The sequence below is a fragment of the Plecotus auritus genome (assembly GCF_963455305.1).
Source record: "Plecotus auritus genome assembly, chromosome: 1".
NCBI lineage: Eukaryota > Metazoa > Chordata > Mammalia > Chiroptera > Vespertilionidae > Plecotus > Plecotus auritus.
Window position 1 is genome coordinate 15,118,338 of NC_137770.1, and position 24,540 is coordinate 15,142,877.

A 24,540-nucleotide genomic window follows, 5' to 3' on the forward strand; every position below is an offset into this window, starting at 1 on the left:
ATAATTTATTCCACATTTGTGTGCTTATAAATTTAAGAAACTACATTTTAGAAAAGTATTTGAAATGACATTAGGAAAACTAATTTTCATCTTTACCTGGTTTGAGGCCGAATCCATTTCAAGGCATGTCGTGGCGGCACAGTGATGGTGGGATGATAAAACGTGCAGTCAGGTCTTGTACACTGAGTGTTAAATCTACAGTGCTAAGGAAATAAGAACAGTTTCAACACATGCAAAGCTACTACAAACAAAAATGGCAATTAGAGTGACACTAACAAGCCCACCCTAACAATGGGGCAAGAGATATGGTCTATAACATTAATTTTATTACTACTGAAACCTTGAAAAATGAACCATACCCCACCCCCCGACACACACAAAATCCTAGTCACAGAATAACAGCACCAAATTTCAAAAAGAACCTTAGCATATAATCAACTGCTTCTAATCAATGTAACAATCGCCCTGCCTAACACCCTAACATTCTTCACTGAGCACCCTCAGCTATGCCCAATGCAGCTGAGGGCAGTGAAGGCCTTCTGTATGGTTTTCAGGCTGCTATTTCAGAGAGGAGATCACTACCCTGAGCAATTAAACAGCTGAGGACACATCAACCAGTCTTTAGTACACAAACAAAAGCATCAGAACAAGTCTGGATGGCAGTAAGCTGGACTACTAATCTCATCATCTCAGTTCTGGCATTAGGGAACGAAAAAACCACTGACATGCTTAGGGGCAGTGAAGAACGGCAGCAAAGAACAGTAACTAGTAAAGGTGAGCTTTACCCTTCTGAGAGCTTAGAAGACTGACATTCAGTAGTATCACACCACTTGGCCAAAGAGACAAACAGGCTGAATGACACTAAGGAATAACTTAAAGATCTTAAAGACCTTCAACTTAACTCTAACAAAAAGTAAGTTAAAGGAGGTGGGGGAGAAACTCAACCTCAGTTTGCTAGTGATTTTCCAGGTCTCTCAACTGAAAAGTTATCACTAAATTCCGTTTTGGGAAAATAGGTGGGAGTAAAGGGGAGAGATCAACCAAAGGACTTGTATGCACGCATATAAGCCCAACCAACGGACACACACACCAGGGGGGTGAGAGCATGAGTGGGCGGATGGGGGGTGCAATGGGGGGATAAGGACACATATGTAATAATAAAGAAAAAAAAATTTCTTACTTTTGGATGATAGAAGGGACATTCCATTTTCTTACAAGCAGGGAAGTAACGGCAGAGCTGACTACTAGAAGATGGTGTTGCTGTTATAACTGCTGACAAAAATAAGAACAAACATTGATCAAATTTATTTGGCAAAATAATTTTTAATGCATTCTGATGTTTTTATGGGAATCATTTTAAAATTAAAATATAATGAATGATGAGACATATAGATTCATTAGTGAAGATAAAAGTACGTACGAATACTATAGTATGCATACACTTCCTCTTTGGAGATTCGTTACATCACTTGATTCTGCTACAATTTTGAAACTTCCTTTCACAAAATGTCATGTTTTTTAAATTTTATTTTACCCAAAAGTAGTAGTGCACAAAGTCACTAACCTGGTTTTGGAGGCAGTATTGGAATTCTTCTACTCATATGAGTGAAGGGACAATCTGGCTTAGTACATTTTGCATCATATTTACAATTTGGATGGACAAACAAACATTTTTCAGCAAATTTACAATTGGGAAAAGCCCTATAAAACAAAAAAAGCATATTATTCACACTTAATCTTCTAAATGCATTAGTTTTTTTGTAGAGGGGCTCCTTATACTCATATTCCATCACTACTTGTTTTCAGAAACAAAAAGTAACAAGAGAAGGAAACGCCATTTTTAAGTGAGGCCATATATCAAAACAGGACACAACTATTCCAAAGCAAGTTTTCCAACTCCAGCCAAGTCACATGAAGGGTGAAAGAGCTTTGGTGATAATGAAAACCACACCACTGAATTGTTAAAGTCCATGTTTATATATTTTATGAAGTAAACACTATAGTGAGCATGATATCTGTACAAGGGATATGCTCCCAAAAAGAATACCTGTCCCAAACGATCTCCCTATTGATACACCCATATTATTCTCATATCAAAATCTCCTGAAATCAAAACATGGAGAGATTCTACCTATAGAACAAAAACAACATGTAAAAGCCATCTCTCAAAGTTCATTCCATTTAACCAGCTGGTAAGGAAAAATTATACCCCAGTCCAAAATATTTTCTCATTACCTATTATATAGTTTTTCCTCAATGCCTTAACATTTGTGTATGTATGGATGAACACAATGCATACAAACTGGGATGGTTATTACATACCCACCTCCTTAAATGTACAGAAACCAGAAGAAAACCCAGAATTTCGGTATCTCATAGGTTTGAGGCACAACGAAGCCACCTCCCATCTCCCCATTCCTCAAACACACACATGCATATATGCTGTTCAGTGCAGGGCCATGGTAAGTGTCAATGAATTTAGCTACAAAACTCAAACTTGGCCATAAAAAAAAAAGCTAAATAACTACACGATCAGATAACAGAAATTAACCTGAGGACCAGAACTGGTTTGCTGCTACTCACTTGCAAGGTGAAATTGGGTGGTGATAAGCACATTCATCCCCGTTTTTGCAGGCAGGCCAGTACTTGCAGCGCTCCAAAAGTTTTTCTGGCTTCTGTGCCACACTCAGTTCACTGAGCTCAGCTACAAAGGGAGAGGAATTAAAAGTATACATTAATTATGATCAATGCAGTACATGGCACTTTTAATAAATTTCCCTCAAAACCCAGTCTTAAAATCTTATCTTCTATGTCCATATTCATATGAAATAAATGAGTCCAAGTAATCTGACCAACACTGTAAAAGAATCCTGCAAACAATCCAGGAAATAGTCTAGTTGGCATTATGGAAGTAAAGTGAACAGTGATGCTGCAACTAGGGCCAAAGTTCTCACAAAAAACTCCAATTCTCAAAAATACTTCAGAGCTGATCAAATATAAAAGAGGGTAGAATGTCAAAGTAGAGAGTCAATAAAATGAAATGCAGACTGGAAACACAAGTTGATAAAAAATGTGAATGAATTCTCATTCAGGCAAGTTCACCAGCGGGTCCCAATACAAGTGTTCCGACTCATTGAGGTATGCCCACTTTTCTAAGTCCAGGTGATAAATTCGGCAATGTCTTCAAAGTGAGGAAAAGACTTTTGCCTAAAATGGGTCACAACTGTCATCTACTGGGCCCAGCACATCACCTAACAGAGTACGCCTGGCTGGATGTAAGATCACCATGGCAGTCAGTCTCCTCGTGGATCAAATGGGTGGGGAAGAGCAAACTGAGACCAGTGCCCACACCATCAGAAGGCACACGCACTGCCATACCACGCACCAGGTTCTGTCCAATTACAATGTCAATTATTGTGACTTCAGAAAGTGGGACCATGTTGCCAGACTGTCTCCTGATTCTGTAAGCCAAAAACCTTTTTACATGACATTTAAATTTTAAATGCTGGCAACTAATTCAAATTTAAAACAGAATAAACCAAATGAAGTTACACCTGGTAGCTATCATAAGCTACCAACTTCTGGTCCAAGACAACCAACCCCCACTCCCAATAGCACCATGGGTATTACCTATTATTGTTCATATTCATGTTTGTGAAAGCAGGTATCACTTGAACTACATCTCTTACAGAGCTGTTCAAATTTGGCTCTGTAACTTACTAGTGGACGGAGGAGGCAGACACTGGGCAAGTGCTATCTAACATCTCTGAATGTCAGGTTCCTCATTTACACAGAGGAAATAATGTCTTTCTCAGTTTATGATTAAATGAAAACAAGAATGCAAAACAGGTAATCAATCAAAACCTAACAATACAGTGACCCAACTTCAGTCTTCATTACAGGATAACAAGGCACACACATCCAGTCCTGAATCCATTAGGAAGATCATCAGCGCTATTATGACTGTGCCTAATATATAAATTTTCCAGGCTACTTAGTAACTCATTATTTATCTCCAGGATAAAAAGTATCCTTAGTTTTAAATAAAACCTGGTAGGGCCGGAGGATTTTCTCCAAATTTAAATGATTTTTGTGTCACCCCTGCAGAGATGTGTCTGTCTGACCTTCCTCCTAAAGAACATTCTTTAGACTATGGTATGTGTGTGGCAACCCAGGCCAAATGAGAGAAGTTAACAGAATACCCATAGCAGGCTGCTGGAAAGTGGAAGAAGTGGCAACTCACAAGCATATTAAAGAGGTTAAATACTGCACAAGGAAACTATCTTTCTGATAGAAATGTTAAACCATATATACGAAGGCCATGACTCTGGTTTTCCCTAACATTTACTTCATAAGCTATTAAAACTTTTCCTGTTTACATTTTAAGAGGCAGATTCACTTTTTTCTACAAGCTATAAAATCTGTACTGCTATATCATGGCCAGTGCGGGTGACTTCAAACGGCTGCTGCTGTTAGTAGCATCCTGGAAACACTGGACAAAAAGCCACCAAAAGCAATTGCAAAGTTTCAAACTCCCTGCTCAGAGGGGGAGAGCAAGAGACCCCCCAGCCTCTTTGTGACTGCTATGGGTATTCAGCAGTCCAGCCTCGATGTTCTACTACAAAGTTTCCTCCCGGAGCAGCAGTGTAAGAGTCCCAGATCAGAGCGATGGTGGAGGAGGCTCACCATGCATCATGGCTGCCTCCATAATAGCCACTGGTATATGTGTCACCAATGACATATATACCAATAAAGCCTAGCAGACATCTACATTTAAATGAAACTAGACCCTAACATACAAAAAATTAAGCTGCCAAATTGAAAACCAAAGTAGTAAAAGCACCAGAATTTTCTCTTACTTTAGACAAAATATACAAGGTCAAGAAATGTGCAGTGCCCAACTTGCAGTTCTTACCATCTTTGTTTCCATTTTAAAACCGTTCCTCCTTTCAATAGGTTTGTTTTCAACTTCTGCCACCAATCAAAACCCTAACACTATATTATTGCCTCATTCAATTCACGATAATAGCGGTATCTCTTCACTTACTCATATCTCCCCCTAAGGACGATTATATTTTTAGCTACTAAAAAAGCATTTAATACATTCCCATATATCTGCAAAGAAATTTTACTCTAGAAAAGTTTCAAAACCCATTATTTTTTTCTTTGATACTGTTCATTAAGATTCAGTAATTGGCCAGCTGGTGTGGTTCAATGGTTGAATGTCAACCCATGCACCAAGAGGTCGGCGGTTCAATTCCAAGTCAGGGCACATGCTTGGGTTGCGGGTTCGATCCCCAGTGGAAGCCGTGCAGGGGACAGCCTATTGATGTTTCTCTCTCATCGAAGTTTGTCTCTCTCTCTCCCTTCCTCTCTAAAATCATTAAAAACATATTTTTAAAAAATGTAGCAATTGCCTCCCCTGTCAAAGTAGGTGTTTCTAGGAATGTGAGGAGGTCTGAGGAGCATGATTATTCTCTATTCTGAGTGAAAATGATCAGTAGCTGTACCTGCCACTGGTATCCAGAGAAAAACCATAAGAAAGGCTCATCTGCCTAAAAGCATGTCACTATCTGAAATGAGTTGATCTGACTTCTAAATACTCTGCTTAAATATTAATTTAGACGTAAGGACTTTTCTTAATGTCCAAGAACTATTTTGACAGCTAGGTGAGAAACTTCACTCGAGAATTTCACTGAAGGAGAAACAGCATCAAAATTCAAATTCATTTTTCTATCAAGTTAATTACAAGATAGACTATTGCTGGTAAAAGAGGAAAGTAGCCAGTATAGTTTCTTTTCAGAAAAAGGTAAACAGAAATTAAGAATGACGGTCATTCTCTGACATGCATATTAAGAGGTATGTTTTGGCTTCCATGGCTGAATACCATGTTAGCACTGAAATAATAGCCAACGTTCACAGGAGAGACAGTCTCAAATTTCACTGGTTGTTTTGTCTGGAAAAAATAGAGGCCACTACTGAAGAATAAATAAAAGCAAGGCCTCCAACCAGAATGCATTCAAGACAGAGAAACATGTCAAAGATTTCCTTCTCAATACCAGCACCCTAAGAGGGAAAGGCTGAGCTCTCAACACACCGTGTGCAAAGCTACCATTGGGGTCATCAAGCTGCCTGCTCATCAACTGCAACTGCTGTGGGTGGAGGAGACCTCTGAGTCCCTGGTTTGAGGCTGCAGTTTGGTTTACAGGTTTCATTCCTTCAAAGCACATGTCCTCCTCTTGATCTGACATGTATCCTGGGGGGCTGGGAACACCATCCAGCGTCACTATAAACTTGGGACTTGCAGGTTTATCTGGTTGTACAAGATCTCTGCCAGATAGATAGAAAATACCATAGAATTAGGGAAACGAACACATAAAGCTGAGCCTCCTAACGTGCTCTTTAGCAGAACTATCACTCCCTTACTTGCTCTGTGGTTTCTTCAGTTAAAAAAAAAAAAAAATACTTTAAAGAACTTGCAGGTACAGCCTCAGTGGATTCCTGCTACCACACACTGGCTGCGGCCCATCACTGTGGCAGCATCACCAGCGACCCCGGGGCTAAAGCCAATTTCTCCTCAACCCTAACCCCCACCGTCCATCTGATCCTCATAGGGTCACATGGAAATAAACTGAGAAGTCAGCATCCATGCCCACAGCACAATAGACAGCAGTCTACATCTACACTAAATTTATTATCATTATGTTTCTTAGAACATTTAATTAATTTTCTAAGGGAAGGATCATCCCAACCCAACTGGCTAACTCTGGAGGGATTTCCTGATTTTGATCACCTGGCCTTTTAAAATCTCATTTCCTGGATGCACATAAAGAAAAGAATCTTATTAACATTAAATCATACGCTGACTTATTTTGTAGGATAATGGATTTCTGAACAAGAAAGATGAACTGGAATATTTGAAACCTGAATTTGGCTTACTATATACATGGCCTAACTACTGAGTCAATAAAAGCACTCTACACTGAGCACCAGGATGGGTGGAGGGACGTGTAAACTGACGGTTATCCTGCACTGCCCATCTAATGAACACAAATTAGCTACACAAAAAAAAGAAACCATCTACCGTGTCTGCATAAGGTGTCCTGAAAGTACCCGAAGGGTATCTGCGGTCTTCATCCCCGAATCTTGGTTTGATGCCACTACTATTTCCTCAGACAGCTTTGGCTTCTTCAGAATAAATGATCTTGTGTCTGCATAGACCAGGGATTCCATGTCATAGTAATCTGAGCCAAAAAAATTGGCCACAAATGTTTACTTTTGAATATACCTTCATTCCCAACATCACACACGTGAGAAGAATGTCAAGTTTTTAATATATATATGTAATTATTTTCAAAGGAAAATCACAATGGTTCTACTCAAGAATAGGGCTGCAATTCTGTGCCAAACATTTTTTCCAAAGAAGCATTCTTTCCCTCTTCCAGCATATAACCAAGGGATTCTAGAACACTCCTTACCTACAGTCAGAAAAGGTTCTTACATGAGGCATCTAATGGGATATTAACAATATGAACTTACTTTTAAATACAATACTTTCTAAAAACATGGAGAATAAAGAGCCCTAATATTCCCTAGAATTATGATACAAAGACTGTGTAAAAAGCTTTCTAAAATCTGTTTTGTTCATCTTGCATAGTATCACTTAGAGAAATGAACACATCCTGATGATAAGAATTCAGCTGTCATAATTTCCGCCTGGTTGTAAAGACCACTTTGAGAGAGGATTTTAAGATGAACAGACATTTTAAAAAATACAGCAAGGAACACAATGACCTTCAGTGCAAATAAGTAGAACTCACATTATCGGCAACATCATCTTAGGCCCAACACTTTATAAAATACACCAAGCCCTGAGTGGAGATGGCTGACCTATCAATATGCAGTCAACTGACTCGAGTTAATGAGCTCCACAGTTAACAGGCAAATAACAGAGACCAAAATTCGGGCTATTCGTTCATGTTCATTCCCTGAAAAAACTGAACCGCTAAGAATACTGGGCTAGGTACACACACACAAAATTTCAGAACCGTATGCCCCAAAAAGTGACCTAAAGGGGGTATAAGCAGGTTGGAAGAGTCCAGAACCTCCTCCAGCTGGGAGAAGAAAGGCTTACAGAGGAGGAACAAGTGCAACAGGTACTAAAGGAATGAGCAGGAACACACGAGGAGGAAAGTGCTGAGGAGAGGATACCGCATGGAGAAAGGCAGGGCCTTCCTCATAGGAGCACCAGGATTTGAGGCAGTGAGAAATGTGGTATGCTGGAGGGCTGTGTGTGGTGGGCTAAGCAGAGTGGCAAGGAAGGCTGAGGCATAAAGGAGTTTAAATTCTGGTCCAGAAGTAGTAAGTAACCCAGAGAGGTTTCTAAGTAGGGAGGGCACATGTTTACACTGGTTTTCAGAAAAAAGGAACAGCGGTAAGATGGACTGGAGTCCTAGATCTCAGTTAGGAGGCTGTTGCCCAGGAGAGGTGCTGAGGCTCCAAGTTAAAAGGTTCTCACCCCTTTTCCTAGTCTAACACCCTCCCATCAGCACCAGCAGCTCACAGCAGGTGCATTTTCACCTACTATCCCAAGTAGGAGGCATGCCTATCGTCCCTGCCAGTGCAGCAGAGACTGGTAAAGACAGGTGTATGGATGAGAGCAGGAGGAAGAGGAACTTGTTGCAGGAAATACAGGACAGGAGAAAGTGCCGATTTAAAAGGGGGAAAAGCAGGTGGGCAAGACATGGAAACAACCAGAGGGTTCTTCCATACATGACTGGATAAAGAAGATGAAATACATATATACATCGGAATACTACTACTCAGACATAGAAAAGATAAAATACTGCCACTTGCAACATGAGTATCATGCTAAGTGAAATAAATGGAAAAAGTCAACCACCATATGATTTCACGCATATGTGGGATATAAAACTGAAACCAACAAATAAGACACAAAAACTCTAGACACAGACAAAAGCATAGTGGTTACCAGAAAGAAAGGAGGGCGGAGAGAGGTAGAAGAGGATAAGGTGGGGATAAATGGCGATGGAAGGAGGATTTGACTTGGGGTGATGGGCACACAATGCAATACACAGATGACGTATTATACAATTGTACATTTGAAACCTCCAAAGGGTGGGGCAAAGGGAGATTTATAGGTGTTCGTATGGAAAATTACACAATTAACTAAAAATACCCTAGCTGTTTGGTTCAGTGGATAGAGCATTGGCCTGTGGACTGAAGGGTCCTGGGTTTGATTCCGGTCAGGGGCACATGCCCAGGGTTGCAGGCTCAATCCCCAGTAGGGGGTGTGCAGGAGGCAGCCAATCAATGATTCTCTCTCATCATTGATGTTCTCTCTCCCACTTCCTTCCTCTCTGAAATCAATAAAAATATATTTAAAAAAATAATAGTACAAGAATAAACTCTGTGTTTTGGATACTCACAACAGTAAACCTTTGGCCTATCCTGGATAATTTTATTAACCAATGTTGCCCTGATAACTGTTAATAAAATTAATAGCCGAAACCGGTTTGGCTCAGTGGATAGAGCGTCGGCCTGCGGATTGAAGGGTCCCGGGTTCAATTCCGGTCAAGGGCATGTACCTTGGTTGCAGGCACATCCCCAGTGGGGGGTGTGCAGGAGGCAGCTGATCGATGTTTCTCTCTCATCGGTGTTTCTGGCTCTCTATCCCTCTCCCTTCCTCTCTGTAAAAAATCAATAAAATATTAAAAAATAAATAAATAAATAAAATAAAATTAATAAAAAATAAAAGAGGACAAAAATAAATCTCAGTTTTAGATTTATTTAGTTTGAAGTGTTGTGGGGCTCTCACATGTTCAGGAAGAAGTTGAAAATTCAGATCTGACCACTGGGAGTAGGGAGACAAATAAGAGAGTCAAAAGTGAAGGTGAAATAAGAATGTTTATTAAAGTGTACACACTGAGTGCTGCCGTCTTCTCACTGATCTGCATGTCACAGAGACCACATTTGATCCGAGACCACACGTGATCCAAAGCCTCACGCCAGCAAAGGCAGAGTCCAGAAGTTAGTCCGAAGCGGCAGCATTCCTTCTCACCACCCTGCACTTTTCTGAGGCAAAGCAGCTCTACTACTTTGCATCTTGGGAGAATACAGGAGATGAAAATAACACTGAGGGCAGGATACAGGGTAAAGGTAACATTTTAAAGGGCAGTAGAGGAGGAAAGGAGTTGATAAAGGAGAATGAAAAGGAATTAGGAGGAGGACAGGAAAGTCCTGGGAGCCAATGGATAAGAGATGGAAGAAAATAGAATTCAAGTGTCGCAAGGAGCTCTGCACCCACACAGCCACTGGTCGCCTCTGCAGGACTAATGTGAGCAGCCTCGGCCAAGGTGAACCAGACAGATGGAATAGTAACATCTGGGTGAAGAACACAGGCGTCTGACCCAGGCATTTTGTTTCCTCCAGAAACCCCACTAAAATATCAATAAAGGGTTAATTTTTTTTAAACCCACAAAGAAAATGATTGTGAAAGAAGATACAACCACACTTTGGAAGTGAAAAACCAACTTAGTAGATCTTCAAAAGCTGAGTCTGAAGCCAATAATGAAGCCAACCAGCATGGATCCCAAGACTCTCTCCAGCGGCTGAGAAATAGGGGACCTCGGGACTTCCAGGGGTGGGCAGAACAGACATGTGCTCCAGTGTCTATTTCAAGCACAGTTTGTTCTTCCTAAATTCTCGTTTCTATTCCCCTACCTCTATACTAAAGACATCTGGAATAATTGGAGATCCACTTTCTCATTAGTCACCATGGGAGACGCCTATGGATGAAGCACCCTGGTCTCTGACAAAAGGTGCTACAACATGAACTAAATGCATACTATTTAAACTGTTAAAAGCAGGTTTCCTGATAACCTCTGACCAGTTTCTCCCTTGGAGAAAATAACACTTTAGATTCTTGAGCTAAAAGCAGAGGGGTCTCTGCACCAACGGATGCCAGCCAGGTTGAAAGAAGCACCATTCAGAAAGCAGGGAGGGGGCTTGTTAAGGTGAACATTCTGGAGTAATTTATGCTGAGGTGCCTTCCCTAGTTCCCTTTCCCACTTGGCTCCCAGCCAGTCCATTACTTGAAAGGTCTTTCTTTAGAGAAGCTGACCAGCCTATAGGAAAGGACTAAAAAACCCTGACATCAGGGTGCCCCAAACTAGATAGCAAGACACATCATACTCCACTGCAGATCTGTGTTCCTATGTGAGATCCAAAGCACACACCCCAGCTAATTAACCCAGAGCACCAACAGCTTCCTAAGTGCCCACTCTTAAATCTAAGACTACCAAGAGCCTGCAAACATATGAGGAAAACCTCTTTCAAAAAAGACAGTGATCAAAACAAACTTGGAGAAAAGACAAAAAAAAAAAAAAATAAGTCAGAAACTACCCTTAATATCCTCAGAGAAATAAGAGGAAGTACTGCATACATAAAACAAAACCACTATGTTAAAAAAAAAGGGGGGGGGGGAGGTGTAGAGCCCTGGGTGGTGTGGCATTGGTTGGAGCGTTGTCCCATGCACTGGAAGGTCATGGGTTTGATTCCCGGTCAGGGCACATACCTAGGTTTAGGGTTCAATCCCTGGTCCGGATGTGTATGGGAAGCAACCAACCGATGTCTCTTTCTCATCAATGTTTCTCTCCTCCACCCCCACCCCCCCCCCCCCGACTTCCCTCTCTAAAATCAATTTAAGAAATTATAGGAGGTAAGCAAAGGATATAGTCATTCATAAGCCTACTAGAACTACTTGATGACTCAAACTGTATGGGCACTAAAGGAAACAAAACGAATCTGTGAGGGTTGATTAAGCAGATATTACATACACACACTTCAGCTGCCAAACATTTGAAGGAAAATGCCCTTATATAGAAAGCAGGATGGAATGTTAGATGAGTGGGCAAAATCAAGACGGGAGAATTTCTCACCCCTTTCATAGATAGAAGGGAGAAGCCATAAGAGAGGCAGAAACTGAAGCGACGTGTGTGGTGATAACAGACTGCTCATCAACAGGTTAGGAGCTGGCATGTGGGTGGAAGGTAACCCTCAGAAAAGACAAGCACAAAAGGCCATGGCAAGGTCAGGTAATACAGGTGGTGACTGTGGAGTCCCGATCACGGGGAAGAAAATTTGGTTAGGGGCAGAGAAGCAGAGGGTCAAGGCACCAGAGCTTCCAATGAAGAGCAGGTTTGGGGGAAACAGAAGGAAGTGGAGAAAATAAGACTTGTGAATTTAAGTTTGCAGGTGTCTAATGGCTCCCATCATTTATTCAGCAGACATGAAGGATTCCATATGCATCTGGCAAGGGCACTGGCAACAGAGATAAATAAGGCACTAGCCCCAGTCCTGAAGTAGCCATGGTGTGTGTTGGGGTGGGAGAGACTTAAGTAAGTTCCAGTGGCTCTAACCACCACAAGTCCTAGGTGTGTCCCTGGCAATGAGATTCTAAAGTGAAGTAAAACTGAGGACCAGGTTCAACAAGGCAGGGAAACTACAGCAGCTCAGGGCAATGGCAAAAGTTGGGCAGAGAGGAGAGAGGGTAGGGACTCTAGTCATCCCTAGAGCAGGGTAGTGAGCAGCCAACAAATTCCAGGGTCCCAGGTAAAATGGCAGCAATGGAAGGAAGGTTTTGAATGAGGTGAAAAATACAAACACATATGACATAAAGAAAATGCACATCTTGTCACCTGCCCCTAAAGTATTTTTACAGACCTAAATATAGCACCTTAGGGCAGGATCTAAGAGATACAAGGCACATTAAATGAAGTGTAAGGAATGGAAATAGCAACTAAAAAAATGCTCGATTACACTGAAAACTTAACACAATTACCAACCTGGACTGATCTGCAGAGTTTCTGCCATGACTGGATCAATTTGCAGCCGGGACAGTAATGGCCTCTGCTGAGTTCCTAGAATATAAATTTTAAAACTTAACTAAGCTTAAAACACAATACCAGCATGTTTATGTCCCAGAAATTAAGCCCCAAATAATCTTTCTGGGTTAAAAGTCTTAAAAATAAAAGTTTAAATAATACAATTTACTAATATTTCTAGACCAAAGGTCTGTAAGACAAAAACCTGTACTCAGGATTAAACCAAAAATAGCAATGTACAACATTTCTGGTTCTCCCTCTGGAGGCTGGTGTTCCTGGACGGGAGAGAAAGCCTGGAGATAAAGGTGAAAAGGTAGAAAAGCCAAAGGGAGGTGCTGCTAGGACCCACAGCTTGCACCATGAGAGACAGGCGACTGCCAACTGCAAGGTCAACATATGAGGCATCTCCCTCCACCACCTGGGCTCACCATTATGACTCACTCCACCCACCCCTGGAATTACAAAACAAAACACTCCAGAGTTATCTGGTTAGAGTGCCCAAAAGACTGACTATGGGCTTAATGGATATAAAGAGAACACTGAACAAGCATAACTCTCAGCTCTACTGTCCAGGTCCTACCAAAGCATGAAAGTAACCACTTGGATTTCCCAGAAGATGCTCAGCTAGAAAGAGGCTCGTATTTCTTCATAGTTACACTGCAAAACACACACAGCACTGATTGTCTCTATCTTCAACTGGAGGGTAAGCACTCTGAGGGATGAGAGGCTGTCACACTTCTTCCTCCAAGCCTCCCTGTCCAATGCACAGCATATATTAGGTACTCGCTTGCAGACTTGAGACAAAAGCATCACACAGTACAACCTGATTGATAGGGATGTGATTGACAGGGTTCCACACACTGAAATATTAGGTGCCTGCATGCTAACTTTTAGTGTATCTACTACTGGCAGCTTCACAAGGATAGCCTTTGCTCACTCAGCAAAAACATGCAACTGCCAGCTACCATTTTCATTAAAAGGGCTTTTAAATTGTAAAAGCTATGCTCAATTCAAAATTGTATCAGCTATTTTCTTTCAAAATATAAGTTCCATTACTCCGTAGTGGTGTGCCAAAATAAAAGTTAATTCCTTCCAAAATTATCATGGTAAAAATATAGTAAATCCCAAGGAGCTGACCTGAAAATGAAAGACAGATGTCCTTTGGTCAAGCTAGCATTCCGGAGAAACTGACACGGATTAGGTTATAGGAAAAAATGTTCTTCTAATTAAAATACAACAGGTCTTACATTTAAAAAGAAATTCCCAAGACAGATACAAAAAAAAAGGGACCGTTTTCTCACATTTCAATTTTTGCTTCATCTCTCTTTGCTCACCTATCTTTTCAACACATCATTTCAGAGATTCCACTAGAGAGGAGGGAATTCTGGTTAAGTTCTAGACTTCTAAGTTAAATCATGCAGGGTCCAATTTTGTCATTAAAGGTCCATGAAAACTTTCAAGCTCTTTGTGACATGCTGCCTCTGTATGAGAACTAATCAGGTTACAGGAAAATATAAAGCGCCATGGGTACCTAGAAGCTATCACACTAAGAATTTACCTTTCTCAATGTTGCTAAGGAAGCCAATTATTTTTACATCAGTAGTCCTTGACTGTGACTCAAAATCTACTTCCTCTTGAAGACCTTTAAACTCTCTGTCGCATTCAGCTGTTGATGTTGAATATTCATTCATTTTAACCTCCAAAGATGAAATTTTTGCTTCATTCTGTGACACTCTAACTTTTAGATCAAAAAGATTTGCTTCCGCTGTCAACATTGCTGTTTTCATTTCTTTAATTTCATTGATATCAGTTGATATTTTCCTTAAAAGATGGGAAATATTGTCTAGCTCATTCAGTGAACAAGAGGAACTTGTTACAGAACCTAAGTCAATTGGCTCAGGTGAGACGAAAATTGGTAAAGATGGTGAAGAAAACCTTGAAGACATTTTCATAAAATTCTCTCTCCCTCCTATTTTTTAAATATTTTCCTTTGAAGCCCATTAAATTGTTTCATCAAAAGTAATAGTAATTGAGACTTTTACTTTAAGAAGCATTAAGAATGAATAACATTTTAAACCTGTAACTAAAAAGACAGGATTGTATATTTCTGTAGTCAAAACTCAAAAGTCCTACTTATAGCTCTTCTCCAAACAATAGGCCCTATTATTACATACAAGAGAATCTGGCTTCTGATTGGCTGAAAACAGACATGTGACACACAAAGAATTTGTAGGCAGAGGGCAGGGAGGGTTATTGGACTCATGATCACACACAAATCCCTCTAAAAATATGTGGTGATAATGGAATTCAACGCACTGGTATGAAATGGTAGAAATTTAAAGATAGAGGAAATGAAGACTTTGCCTTGGTTTGATGCTAAAACATTATTAGATATGTGGTTTTCTTCCACTCTGTGGGTTGTCTTTTCATTTTCTTGAAACACAAAAATTTTAAACTTCGATCAAATCCAATTGATTTAGTTTCTTTGACTTTTGGTGCCATATCTAAGAAACCATTGCCTGCCTAAACCAAGCTTGCTTATAAATTTACACCTATATTTTCTCTGAAGAGTTCTATTAATTTTAGCTCTTACGTTTAGGTCTTTGATGCATTTTGAGTTAAAATTTATATATGTAGTAGGTCAAGGACCCAACATCATTCTTTTGCATGTAGATATCCAGCTGTCCAACACCATCTGTTGAAAAAGATTATTCTTTCCCCCACTGAATTGTCTTGATATACTTGTTGAAAACCAACTGATCATAAATGTATTGGTCCATTTCTGGATTCTGAATTTGATTCCATTGGTCTTTATTATACCTTATGAGAGTACCAGTTTTAATTACTGTAAGTCTGTAGCAAGTTTTGAAATTGGGAAATATAAGTCCTTCAACTTTATTATTTTTCAATAGTTTTGGCTATTTAGGTCCTTTTCATCTCCATATCAATTTTAGGAACAGTTTGCCAATTTCTGCAAAAAAACAAGCAGGAATTTTAAAACACTGAGTTAAATTTATACGTCAATTTGGGAGTATCACCAATTTAAAATATGAAGACGCAAGATGGTGAACATGACTACCCAGTGCCTCTCCAAAAGAATAAATCTTTTTTTGTTTTTAATATATTTTTATTGATTTCAGAGAGGAAGGGAGGAGAGAGAAACATCAATGATGAATGAGTCATTGACTGGCTGCCTCCTGCGCGACCCCTACTGGGGATGGAGCCCACAACCCGGGCACATGCCCTGACAGGGACTCAAACCCTGACCTCCTGGTTCATAGGTCGACACTCAAGCACTGAGCCACACAGGCTGGGCAAAAGAGTAATTCTTATAAATAATTGTAGCCTTTGGTTTCTCAGCTAAATTGATATTGTTCACAATAACAGAATAAAGAAAAAATGTTTAAGTTTATATAATAACCTTTATTCATTTCTCTATTGTATCTGTTAATTAACCTAATTCTTCAAAATCTTTGGATAGAAAATAATTTTCAAAATTTACAAGGCTTTAGATTCACATAGAATTTTTTAAGAGCACAAGCTTATGGATGACACCTATAGCACACATTAGGAAGAGCCGAGTGCCACCTGCAAACCAGGTGGTTCACTGGAGGATAGCAAACATACCTCAATGAGAAAAGCAGAGAGGAGTCACAAGGAAACAAGGTAGCTAACAAAAAGCCCATTTGAAGATTATTGTTGTCACCCATTGTGCCTAGACCAACTTTAGAATGCAAAATAAGCAAAGATCCTTCTATAGATTCTAACGTAAATATCTACTAGCAGAGGAAGTTTACATATTTTAAGGAAACTGGAACCTTGAAAGGTTAATGTCAGCTAGTAAGTGGCAGAGCCTAGATTAACACCTAAGCAATCAGGCTCCCTGAGTCCATCTAGTCAGTCACGGTCACTACCTTATACTTCTCTCTCTTCTTGATACATCAAATGGAATAAAATGTCAGAGACATTAACATGGTATAATTCCTATTTTATATACACATATATGTGCATGCATACAAATATATACATGTAATTCTACTTTATACAGAAAAGTGAACATGTATATACATTTTTTAAAAGCCAGGAAGACTACAGATAGCACACCAAACTAGTTTGGGTGCAGTGCTTACCTCTGAGGAAGACAGTGGGCAGAGCACAGGGGGGATTTCCCTTGTTTTCTCTTAATATAAACCTCCTCTTTTACTAAGACTCTCTAAGTGCTTCCAGTCCCACATGACAGATCAAGTATATGAGATTATAGCCTCTCCTCTGGAGAGTCCATGAAAAGGAAGGAAGGAACTTAAAGGGCACAAGTCTTCAACATACAGCAATGGATTCCAAACTGGGTTTCTACGATTATCCAATAAAATGTAGGAAGAAAGTATCAGAAATTCTATCACAGTAGAAATATTATCTCTATCCTTCTCAGAGTTCTATTTTTTACATGTTCTAACATACACACTAATAATAGCGGGTGTAAATGTAAATAAAATACATATATTGAGTGTAAGCACTGAGAAATTATTTTAGTATATAAAAAATTGTACGGTCAAAAATACGGAGATCACTGATTTAAAGATGGGCTTAGAGAGGAGATCAAGCAGATGAGATTTCAACCACTTCTGGAAAATAGAAAATATACAGACAAATACTGGCTATGAGGCAGAGCAGAAAAGCCAAATGAGACCCTGGGAAAACTGCAAGTGAGATGCAAGGCAGGAGTGACATATTTCCTGAGCTCTTATATATGCCATGCACTGTTCTGGGTACTCAGTAAAAGACACGAACAACCAACACAAATCCCTAGTCAAAGAGCTTACAGTCTGGTTGAGAAGGGAGAAAATATTTAAGCCTGGCTAATGTGACTCAGTGGTTAAGAGTTGACCTATGAACCAGGAGGTCACTGTTGGATTGATTCCCGCTCAGGGCACATGCCTGGGTGTCAGGCTCAACATCCAATACTCCAGTAGGGGGAGTGCAGAAAGCAGCCAATCAATGATTCTCTCATCATTGATGTCTCTCTCTCTCTCTCCCTTCCTCTCTATGAAATAAATAAAAACATATTTAAATACATATATATAGCATAGTTTAGCCCTGGCCAGGTACCTCAGTTGGTTAGAGCATCACCCTGATACACCAAGGTTGTGGGTTCAATCTCCAGTCAAGGCACATACAAGAAGCAACCAATGAATGTATACATTAGTGGAACAACAAAGCTGATGTATGTTTCTACCCCTACCAACTCTCTATAAAATCAATAACTAAAAATAAAAGAATATATATAACAGAGTTGATGATACATATTTAAAATCCTAAGTCTGGGTAAAAATATCTAAATTATGAAAATATAAAATATGTAAGTGGCAATAAGTACTTCGGAGAAACACATAGCTTAGAAAGGTGAGTTAGGGAATGTGGGGCTGGGGAAGGCCTCACAGAGATGACTTTTTTTTAAAATATATATTTCTTTATTGATTTCAGAGAGGAAGGGAGAGGGAGAGAGAGATAGAAACATCAATGATAAGAGAGAATAACTGACTGGCTGCCTCCTGCATGCCCCCTACTGGGGATCGAGCCCGCAACCAGGGCATGTGCCCTTGGCCAGAATATAACCTGGGACCCTTCAGTCTGCAGGCCAACGCTCTATCCACTGAGCCAAACCAGCTAGGGCCAGAGATGACTTTTGAACAAACTATGTGGACATCTGAAAGAACATATTTCAAGGAGAGGAAACACTATCTCAGACATGTTCCTTTAAACACTTTAGATTTCTAAGCACTCAGAAAATTTATCTCCCATACTTTTTAAGTTTCTTCACTATGTAGTGACAAAATAGAATATACTGAGAAGACTAAGTGGGGCCCAGGAAATGGAGAGCAAACGAGGAAAATATATCCGGGTATGATATCCTTGAGGCAGACCTAGAGAGCAACCAGTCAGATGAGCAAAAGAGAACAGTTGCTTTAGTAGGAAGGTACCTAAGAAAAAAGGAGAACCCAAAGTTTAATGGTATAAAATGACAGATCTTTAAGCTATAATACAGGCAGGAAATGCAAAAAGGGGATAAAAAAGAACGAAGGAAAACAAAAAAACTACAAAAAGTGGGAAAAAATAAACAACTCTAGGGAATCCCTAAAGAGAGAACTGTAGAATAAAATTTTAATTTGGCCCTGTAATGAGTAATATTTATATAGTATTAATAATATAAATGCTTATTGGTTCTCAATTTTTAGAGCAATCTAAAAAGAATGGTAGTGTTACCTAGGAAACAGGAAAAAAAATGTAAATGCAATCATGAGATGACCAAGTATAAAAGATGCGAGACCCTGACTGGTTTGGCTCAGTGAATAGAGCGTTGGCCTGCGGACTGAAGGGTCCCAAGTTCAATTCCATTACATGAAATGTAATGTACCTTGGTTGCGGGCACATCCCCAGTAGGGGGTGTGCAGGAGGCAGCTGATCAATGAATGTTTCTCTCTCATCGATGTTTCTAACTCTCTATCCCTCTCCCTTCCTCTCTGTAAAAATTCAATAAAATATAAAAAAAAATAAAAGATGGGAGAAAAAGTATCTAAGAAATAAGGAACATAATATCCTTATGTCTTGGGAGTCAAAATGTACTGAAATTGGGGAGTCAAAACATACTGAAATATAGTTAATCAGACAAAATATAGATATTTAGCTGTACTTCTTAACATTACAAAAGTAACCAGTAAATAACTAAGAATAGTGATTTTACCGAATGGGCTTAGCGAGAGGAAAAAGTGAGTTACATCCTGATATACGAAAGAAATCAAAAGGTGCCATCTTACACTTGGTGAATTAAGGTACTGGTATAAGCAAATTATTACAAACATGGAGAAAATTAGAGTCATAAAACAATCATTCAAAAGCAGTGGCCATAGGGAGGATCAGTGTGGAGAAGAATGAAAAAAAAAATGTTGCCTTTTTTGTTGTTAATCCTCATCCAAGGATATTTTTTTCTTTGATATATATATACATTTTTTAGAGAGAGTGGGAAGGAGGGAGGAAGGGGAAAAGAAAAAGAGGAGAGTGAGAGAGAGAGAGAGAGAGAGAGAGAGAGAGAGAGAGAGAGAGAGAGAGAGAGAGAAACAGAAATGTGAGACACATCAACTGATTGCTTCTCACATGCACCCCAACTGGGGCTGGGAAACAAATCTGCAACTCAGATACATGCCCCTGACTGAAAATCAAACCAGAGATCCTTTGATCTGCAGGCCAACACTCCACCCCTGAGCAACACCGGCCAAGGCAGAAACGTTTTTTTATTTTAAATTTCTCTATACTATTTGATTATTTTCTCATTTATCAGCAGGTATTACAATGATTTGTTTTGTTTTACCAAATTTTTTGTGGTGAACATATATTTGATAATGTGAAATATTTTATTTTAAATATTTTTATACAACATATACCAAGTAGGAAAAATAAAAGGAAATCCACGCCTAGACACATCGTAGTGAAACTGTAGAACATCAAAGACAAAGAGATCTTGAAAGCAGCCAGAGAAAGGACAGATCACCTACAAAGGAACAACAGACAATTAGAATAACAGAAGTCCACTCAACAACAATGGAAGCCAGAAGACAATGGAATAAGATATACAAGGTGCTAAGAGCAAATGACTATTGTTAACCTAGATATGGGTATCCAGCAAAACTACTGCCCAAGATCAAGGAGAAAAAAAAAAAAAATGTTTATAGCCCTACCCGGTTTGGCTCAGTGCATAGAGCCTCGGCCTGCGGACTGAAGGGTCCCAGGTTCGATTCCTGGTCAGGGCACATGCCTGGGTTGCAGGCTCAATCCCCAGTGTGGGGTGTGCAGGAGGCAGCCAATCAATGATTCTCTCTCATCACTGATGTTTCTAGCTCTCTCTCCCTTTCTCTTCCATTCTGAAATCAATTTAAATAAATACATAAATAATAATTTTTAAAAAAATGTTTATAGATAAACAGGCTCTTGGGAAATTTACCACCAATAGACCTGTTCTAAAGAAACTTCCAAAGAATATACTTCAAAAATACTGCAAAATATTAGAAAATAATGATCCCCAAATAACATTCAAGAGATACGAAAACTGAAAATGATAAACATCGGTATATCTAAGCAAACATTGCCTGGGTAAAATAAGATAATGGTGCTCAATTTATGCATTTTTAAAAAGACCAAACATAACGTAAGTCAAGAGGGTAAAGACTAGTGCTAAGGTATCCTAAAGTTTGTTTACTATTTGAGAATGGGGTCAAAATATTAACTTTTAGAATATTCAATTAAACTTGCTTGATAAAATTTCAGTGGTCACCACTAAAAGAACAGAAATGGAATGTTTAATTTAAATTAGTGGGGTGGAGTAGAAATGGATAATCAACAACAATAACAATAATAATTAATGAATGAAGGAAAGAGGAAAAACAAAAGCAAGCAAATACAAATAAAAAGACAGAAACTTGTCCAACTACATCAGTAATTCTAATAAAAGCGGCCTGAAGTGACCTCTGAAAATTGCTCACTATTCACTTGACCAGAAAATCTCACAAAAGCTGCTTGCAAATCAAGAGGTTCAAATCTTCATGTTCACTTTAAGAACACTCATAAAACCCATCAAGGGTATGCATAGCCGAAAAGCCACCATATATCTGAAGGATGTCACTTTACAGAAGCAATGTGTGCCATTCTGTTGTTACAATGGTGGAGCTGGTAGGGTGTACCCAAGCCTAACAGTGGGGCTAGGCACAGGATCAGTTGCCCAAAAAGAGTGAATTTTTGCTGCACATGCTTAAAAATGCACAGTAATGCTGAACTTAAAGGTTTAGATGTAGACTCTCTGGTCACTGAGCACCTCTGTAGGTTCTACACCAACTCCCAAGATATGGTGTAGAACCTACAAAGCGCATGGGCAGATTAATCCACACATGGAGGTGATCCTTAATGAAAACGTACTGTTCCTAAACCAGAAGAGGAGGTTGCAAAGAAGAAAATGATATCCAAGAAGAAACTGGAGAAATGAAACCTTATGGCATAGGAGTAAATTCAGCATGATATAAATGCTAATAAAAGTAAAAACAGAGCCCAGCCTGCATGGCTCAGTGGTTGAGCGTCAACCTATGAACCAGGAGGTCACAGTTCAATTCCCGGTCAGGGCACACGTCCAGGTTGTGGGCTCAGTCCCCAATGTGGGGAGTGCAGGATGCAGCCAATTGATGATACTCTCTTATCATTGATGTTTCTATCTCTCTCTCCCTTTCCCTTCCTCTCTGAAATCAATAAAAATATATTTTAAAAAATAAAAGCAGAATGTTACTTGTCTTTATTAATATAAACAGGTGAGCTACAAAAGTAGGTTGATAATAGTAACAATTACAAAGCACTTGAGATCTTGATCTCCAGCATGTTGTAGATTTATGTAGCTCAAATAAATTCTTATAAAAATTCTTTAAAAATAATTAATAAAGTAGTTAATAATAGTACAAGAATAAACTTTTTCACATACTCACAACTGTAAACCTACTTTTCCCACCCCTGTATATTTCAAGCACCCTTACAAGATGGATCAAACAAGTTTTCTTCTGATTAGAATTAAAAACACAGATTCTATTAAAATAATAATAATAATAATAAATGTGAATCGTTTATAAACTCTCCAATACAGGACAAACTCAGAAATAATTAAAAAATAATAATCTAGCTTTATGACATTTAAGAGATAAATATGTCCAAAGCATAAAGACAGAAAAGACTGAAAACAGACATGGAAAACAGAGAGATGAGGAAAATACTAATTGGCAATATTAATATCAGATAAAAGCATCATTTGGTATAAAAGTTTATAAAGATAAAAGGTTCGACTCATCAAGAAGATGTAACAATTTTAAATATGCATGCACCTAGTTTAAAAGCCACAGAAGTATAGAGAAATTAAGATAAACTTGTCATCCTGATGGGCAACCTCAAGGCCTCCTCTCAATTACCGATGAGTCAAGCAGACCAAGGACGCAGCAAGATCAAGACGAACATCTTAACACGTAGAGCTTTATCTACTAAATGCTAAATTCTCAAGCCAACAATTAGAGTCCACTTTCTTCTAAAATGCATATGGAATATGTACAAAATTGTCTTAAGTCTTAATTTTCAAAAATACGTATCACATTACCTGACTACAAAGCAATACAGTTTTATAAAAAGAAAAAAAGATTAAAAGACAAAAACAAAATCTCCATGCACTGTAAATTAATAACACTTCCAAATAATCCATGGATCAGAAATGAAGTTCTAAGTGGTAAAGATACTTAGAATAATGAAAACATTTTGTATCAAAATATGTGATAAGCAGTGAAATCATCACATCAAGAGAAATTTATAGCTTAAATGTATACATTTGAAAAGACAGAGACTATGAAAAATTCCTTTTAAAATGGAATATATTAAAAATAAGAGCAAACAGCCCTGACCGGTTTGGCTCAGTGGATAGAGCGTCGGCCTGCGAACTGAAGGGTCCCGGGTTCGATTCCGGTCAAGGGCATGTACCTTGGTTGCGGGCACATCCCCAGTAGGAGGTGTGCAGGAGGCAGCTGATCGATGTTTCTCTCTCATCGATGTTTCTGACTCTCTATCCCTCTCCCTTCCTCTCTGTAAGAAATCAATAAAATATATTTAAAAAAAATAAAAATAAAAATAAAAATAAAAATAAGAGCAAACACACAAATATTGTGAGGTGCTAGGGTAGGCTAATAAAAACACAGAGGCTTGAGAAATGAGAGAACACTATGAACAACTCATATTTACATTAAAAAAATAACAAGCCCTAACTGGTTTGGCTCAGTGGATAGAGCGTCAGCCTGCGGACTGAAGGGTCCCAGGTTCGATTCCAGTCAAGGGCATGTACCTTGGTTGCGGGCACATCCCCAGGAGGGGGTGTGCAGGAGGCAGCTGATCGATGTTTCTCTCTCATCGATGTTTCTAACTCTCTATCCCTCTCCCTTCCTCTCTGTAAAAAATCAATAAAAATATATTTTAAAAAATAAATAAATAACAAAAACAAAAACCTGTCATAGAAAAACCTGTAAAACAATGAGTAAGCACAATGACTAATAATGGCTTTTTGCAGAGTGTCACTTTGTACTTGTGAACAAATGAATCCAGTAAGAGCAGTAATAGTCCTCCATCAGTAGAGGTCCTTGATATCACTTCTACTGTCTCATTTTAAAACAAAACAATGATATAGAAAACCACACAAAACAAGTAACAGCTCAATGAATTTTCATAAGGCAAAAACATCCTTATAACCATCATCTAGGTCAAGGAAGTAGCTATCAGCCACCCGAGAAGCCCCCTCACAAGCTCCATCCTAATAAGTCCTCTCCAAAAGTAATCACTATTGCCTTTCATAGTAATACTGTTTCTTTATGGTTTTATCACACAAGCCCTAGACATTAGAGCTTAACTTTGCCACCTTTATTTTAATTTGTCTTTTAAGTCTTTTAATCTAGAATTCTTGGCTTTCTGACCTATGTAACTCCCAGAAACTGTACTTTGCCTGCTGTACACACATGGGGTAGCTCAGCCAACATGCTTCTTTGGCCTCTGTACTTCCTTCAAGCTGACCGCTGTTATCAGA

The 24,540-nt window shown here is 39.1% G+C and overlaps 1 protein-coding gene across 9 annotated transcripts in view; it reads right to left on the reverse strand.

Moving 5' to 3' along the window:
- ZC3H14 (zinc finger CCCH-type containing 14) overlaps positions 1–24,540 on the reverse strand; it is a 44,363-nt gene that overhangs the window by 4,344 nt on the left and 15,479 nt on the right. For 2 of the 9 annotated variants that reach the window (XM_080684502.1, XM_080684508.1), the window contains 7 exons: positions 12,867–12,941; positions 7,085–7,244; positions 6,098–6,330; positions 2,584–2,704; positions 1,565–1,701; positions 1,181–1,272; positions 97–203 (listed from right to left, as the gene is read on the reverse strand). In XM_080684502.1, the coding sequence (XP_080540628.1) occupies positions 97–203; positions 1,181–1,272; positions 1,565–1,701; positions 2,584–2,704; positions 6,098–6,330; positions 7,085–7,244; positions 12,867–12,941 (925 nt within the window). The remainder of the gene's footprint in view (positions 1–96; positions 204–1,180; positions 1,273–1,564; positions 1,702–2,583; positions 2,705–6,097; positions 6,331–7,084; positions 7,245–12,866; positions 12,942–24,540) is intronic. The other 7 variants (XM_080684510.1, XM_080684507.1, XM_080684506.1 and 4 more) reach the window with 5 other exon arrangements.